We start from the raw sequence: 5,714 nt of genomic DNA, 5'->3' as shown, positions 1-5,714 counted from the left end.
TCTCTCTCTCTTTCTCTCTCTCTCGGGTAGCTGCTCACTCCTCTCCAACACCACAATGGGTTCTGTTTCGACTCTTTTCAACACCAGCCTCTTTAGGCTTTACGACATCCGCGATCTGTATGCGGCAGTGGTTGCCAGGCGATTATTCTAATGTAGTCTTGTCTGGCACGCCCGCTGCCCCCTGTAGTGCAAAATTTGCCCACATTTCTATATTTCTATAGTTTCTTTTTTCTCACTCCATCAGCATTAAAATAAAATAATAGTAACACAATCCAAAAGAATAATAATAATAATCTTTATCAGTTTAATATGTTACCATACAATGAATTTGACTTCCCTTTGGTGGCTATCAATGTAGGTTACTTAGTAAATAGCAACACAACAATTCAGAAATATACACAAAGAATGCGTATATACAGGTGAAACCGTTTCTGTGAAGTGTTAACAGGATATAAATAGTAAAAAAGCTGTCTGTATTTGGCCTGATCTACCATACAGGCAATCTGGGCAAGTTGTCAGGGGCCCTGAGTAGAAAGGGCCCCTCAATGATGGGAGCATTTTTTTTGTCACTGTCAGAAACCTAGTATGTTCCACAACAGAATATGTGACTTAAATGTAAGTCCCAAACAACAAAGTTTACAAGGTTACCTGACAGCAGCGCTATCCAAATTAGAATAAAATAAAAGTTGTTTGGGGGACATGAGCTTCAGTGCCAAGGGGCCCCTTGGGGTATTGATGCAGCCTTGTGCCTGTAGATACAACAAATGCAGAGTGCATGGAGTGCTGAGATAAATATTGAATAATAAAAAAGTGATGTTAGTTTATACATATGAAGTTGGTGGTTATGTGCTGCCTGCTCAAATATACAGTAATGGAAAAAATATGTATATAATGTAGGTACAGTATGGATATGTGATAGTATGATCAAAGAAAATAATAGAGTTCAAATTGAAACTGATAACTAAAAGAAGCTATATTTTAATGGCAATTCAATATTGAGAGATGCTTCATGAGGCGTCATAGACTGAGTAGGATTATATTGGAGTTCTTTGCTTTGAGAATGAAGCATTGCTGTGGACGCATGTGGGTCAGCATTGGAAGCTGAAATTCCACATTACGAAGGAGCCACCCTGCAAAAAATAATTAGTGCGACGAAGGCATTGTCAAGGTACTTCATCAAAAACATCCCCCCAAGCATTGCCCTTTATTGTGTTTTCTTTCTATGTCTATACCATTGACAGCATTTGCAATAAGATCAATGGGCCTGATTAAACCTTGTCAAGGGCAGAGTTTGATTTGCACTTTAGTGGCAACACCGATACACACATAACCTACAAACACTACACCCATACATTTTCAAGTGCTTGCATTTTCATTTATTTCTAATTTTTAAGTGATACTTAAAAATAGCCTACTAAGACTCAAGAGATAAAAACAAGTCATTACAACTTAATGACTAGCCCAATCAATTAATTAATTAACGACTAATTAAGGGCCATGACTGATTCACTTAGAGTCTTAGACCTATGGGACAGTCAGAGTGGAGAGTCAATTTTCCGGCCAATCAAAAGGCGCTCCAGCTCTTCGTACATTACTTTGCATTCACTGCCATCTAGTGGAAAGTGAGAATCTGACACCCAATGTGTCCTGCGTTCAAGTGCTCTCACAAATACTGGAGCTTTTGAAAGCAAATATGTAACGACAGAAGCAGTGTCAGTAGTTGTCGATTCCTGTTTTACAAAGCTAACATGGTATAATTTCCATTGTGAGACAATTGAAACTACACCGTGCCCAGTACAGATCCTTATACGTATGTTACACTGCTCAAACATTGTGCACTAACATGCATCACATATATTTTGATATAAAAAAAACAATGACTTAATTTTTAAAGTAAAATTATGCTCACCAAGACACATTTTAATCGGTTTCGTTGTTTCACAAATCAGGCAAACCTCGCACCTGTGAGTTAAGAAATGAGAGATTTCCGAGGAGCAGTAAAGGCAGCACGGCGCCTCTTGGGTGCTGCTGATGCGGATGTTGCGGCTGCTAAACTGCTGCTGATAAAGTGAAATACAAGTGAGAACTTATTTCCGAAAAGTTTCACCTAGCCCTGGCATGAAAAATGACGTGCACTGCGATACAAAGACAAGACAGTGCAACCTTAATGGTACTAGCTGCTATTTTCATGGCACTTATTACCATTTTCACCGCGTGGAAGTTGAAACAGTTCAAATACATACTGATAAATGAAACTGGAGGTGCAATGTTTTATGGTAAGTAGCCTTGGCCTATTTCAGTTTAAAGGATGGGAGCCATTACTCAGCAAGACTTCCGTAACTCTCAGTTTTTAAAAACAAGCTTTATTAGGGATGTATTGGTGTGTCATATTACATTATTTTGCCCTATAAAAATAGATATGTAAATAACTTTTTTGTATTTGTGGTGGTTGTTAGGCACTGTGAGGATTATTAATATGGCTCACTAACTAGAAAATTCTCTACAAAATTCCCCCATTGATTTTGCTTTTTCCCCCTTTCTGAAAACATCTAAGGTATGCTTTTGGGATTCATTGAGAGATGCTTCTTGCATGGCTGGGGAGATAATATGAAAGATGTGGAGAGTCTGTGCAGCTGTGTGGGCCTGAACAGCACTCAAGTCTTGACCGTCAACAACACATCACAAATGCAACTGAACAGACTTGTTAAGAAAACCAACCAAACGTTCCCACATGTCTTGACCTCTCATATGGTAACTATGGCAATTTCATTTGACCTGCACCGCAAATATAAATACATAAGTGAATCTTTCATTTGGATAAGGGCTGCAGGTTACAGCATAATTTTTGAATAGTGGAACAACCAGTCCAAACAAAATGTTTGCTTAAAAATCCTATTTATAAGTATTGTTGTAGGAACATCTGAAAACAAACTGCACCATACAGGATGTTTGTCTTCTTTTTCTTCATTGCCTTCGCTTTGATCATTATTTGTCCCTGGTTCAGGCTATGCTGAGTATTTACATCAACCATTTTCCCCTAGTGTTCCTTAGTTATTGGTTTTCCTTGAAATTACTTGCTGGGCTTGTTTGTTGTTAGGGAAGCAAGCAAGAGAGTGGCACAGAGAGAAAGAAAGCAAGAGAGCAATTTAACCTATATTAAGGTTTTATTAAGGAACAGATGGGAGGAATTACATTTTTAGGTGTGCTGTGCAGACAAGGGGAAATTGGAGGATGACTAAACACAGAAAAGCAATAAAGTGTAGAAACTACAGTATAGACTATCAGAGCAGATAAAGAAACACAAAGGGTCTGATCAATGGACAAAAAGGCTATATACCACCAAAACCTTTTGTTAAGTATTTTCCTACCAACAACTTGAACTGTGTGAACACAATTAGAAAACTCAATTTATTTTTTTCTTGTATTTTAGACCCCCCCTGAAGACAGTTTCCTAGTGGTGTGAATACCTGCTGAATTACCATAATGCAGTATTCTTGCAAATTATATTGCTCTGCACTGCAGGAGAGATGTGAGATAGTTTGTTTATCTCATATAAAGGCAGCCACATCATGGTCTGTGAAACAGGACACAGTAACAGATGAGAGTACCACCTGTTGTAAAGTGAAGGGAGCTGTGATACTGTAAACAGCTGCAACAGTCACCCATTCTCTGAACGTGCTGTCATTTCTCTTTTCCAAATTTGTTGTAGCTGAATGTTGAAATCTCTCTGAGTTGATTGGAAAGTTATTCACATCACCCGTGTGCAGGGTGTGAGGACTAGTGGCTCCTATTGTAATTAAAAGTAGCTGGGTGCATTCCCCTGTCAGCCAATCAGGGTGTGATGACACTCTTTCTCTACAGCCCTGCATGTTTTCGGTATCTCCCCAACACACCTAATAATAATTAACTTGTTATCAAGCCCTTTACAAGCTTCAGCTGCTTGATAATGAGCTAATGATTAGAATCAGGAGTGTTAGAGTGGGGAGATACTGTAGATCTCCCAGAAGCAAGGTTGGTGACCACTGCTCTAGGGCCTAACAGAGGTGGGAATTGAACACCCAGAACATTTGGATCCTTACTTGACTCACTGCAGACCTCTTTTAGTAGACGTTGTCCCTTGTTTTTCTGATTGAGGGTGTTGAGAGCATTCTGGTAACTAGTTTGAGTGAATATTGAAACAAATCACCTTTTAATTAGGTTATCCACATTAGGGCAGATCTTAGTGCTATTTGTGCAAGAGTTTTTGCTTGCCTAATGAATGCCTTGTGTATTTGTGTATTTGCATTTGAAATTTTCCTTATTTAAACATTTGTTCATATTATTATTATTATTATCATCACTGTTATTATTAAGGAGGCAATTTTCTCAATGTGAAGGCACATGTGAGGTTTTTCATAGTTACATGTGGTTGTGGTTTTCAGGCTCCTCCCTGATCAGCTGAAGTCTGGGAAATCAGTACAGCTACACAATAATCCAAAACTCAAAATCCTGTGTATTATCCAGTGAGTTTTTTCATTTGCTGCTAACACTGAGAGTAAAATTATTACTAATCCAGTTCATGCCTTTTATTAACACTGCTTACTTAAACTGAGGTTTAGTCAGAACAGTAGAGATATAATTTGTTTTTTTGCAGTTAAGAGCTGTAACATCATTGTGGTCTTGTAGGACACATTAAATTGAAACCAATTTGTGTTACCACTTTCATATATATTGGTATTTTAACCACTTAACACACACCCCTGTTTTTTATGCTGTTAGCCTAAACGACATGCCCAAGTTGTGAGCAGCACAGATCCCACATAGTTTGAGACTCAGAGATGTGTCTGGTATCATTGGAAAGGAAACACTCTCGGGATTCTTGTAAAAGTGTCTGTGTGATTCTGTGACTTACTGACAAAGAGTGGCAGAGGTTACAATGATGGGGTTGTTTACTCGCCCATAGGTTTGCCTTTACAATGACATGTGTACAGACATTCAGGGACCTCTCAGCGGGATATAGACACAATGAGGCCACAGCCACAGGTCTTGGCTTCATGCAGTCCAAATTTGGAGTCAAAAGACCAAAAGATGAATTTTTCAGAATTATTTTTCAACAGGTATGTCCATGCGTTTTCCTCAGGTCCTTTTTGGAGACTCCAAATGGACACTTGGTTACCAAAGCTGTATAACCGCAATCAAACACCTATAACTTCACATCCCCTTTGCCTACAATCAAAATCTTGGTCTCTAATGAAAGCTGACGCCATATTATTATTATTATTAATATTATTGTTATTATTATTATTATTATTATTATTACATATAACCATATTTTTTTGTTTGGCCATATCTATCTATCTATCTATCTGTTTATTTTGGTATAAGTCATATGTTAAGTCGAAGAAGAACCAACCGTGTACCAAAATGCCGAGTGCGTAATGATATATGGTTCAACTCTTTTACGCACCGGGCGCACGCAGGTTACGCTTGGAGTTTGTTTATGGACAGCCAAACTTAATAGCTTAGTGTCATACACCGTTGGAAACCTCTGACTATTGGCTAAAAGGTTATCAACTTCATTTCACCGAATATTTCCATAGGCTGGAACAGCTGTCAATCAAAGCCATGTCGTCATTGTTGTCGGTCACATGTCCTCATTGGCTTTGGAGGCACGTACTGCCTAATCCTAAACACCGATTGGCTTGTGTGTGGTGTAGTCAGAAGCAGAAGAGGCT

General features: G+C 38.6%; 1 protein-coding gene across 1 annotated transcript in view; it reads left to right on the top strand.

Moving 5' to 3' along the window:
• The first annotated feature begins 2,113 nt into the window (after positions 1-2,113).
• LOC128382422 (sodium/hydrogen exchanger 9-like) overlaps positions 2,114-5,714 on the top strand; it is a 57,500-nt gene continuing 53,899 nt past the window's right edge. Inside the window, exons 1-2 of the mRNA XM_053342408.1 lie at positions 2,114-2,276; positions 2,555-2,751. Of these exons, the coding sequence (XP_053198383.1) occupies positions 2,126-2,276; positions 2,555-2,751 (348 nt within the window). The 5' untranslated portion in view covers positions 2,114-2,125. The remainder of the gene's footprint in view (positions 2,277-2,554; positions 2,752-5,714) is intronic.

Source organism: Scomber japonicus, chromosome 21 (genome assembly GCF_027409825.1).
Source record: "Scomber japonicus isolate fScoJap1 chromosome 21, fScoJap1.pri, whole genome shotgun sequence".
Classification (NCBI taxonomy): Eukaryota; Metazoa; Chordata; class Actinopteri; order Scombriformes; family Scombridae; genus Scomber; species Scomber japonicus.
The sequence above is the reverse complement of the archived record's forward strand: the minus strand, read 5'-3'. Positions and strand labels throughout refer to the sequence as shown.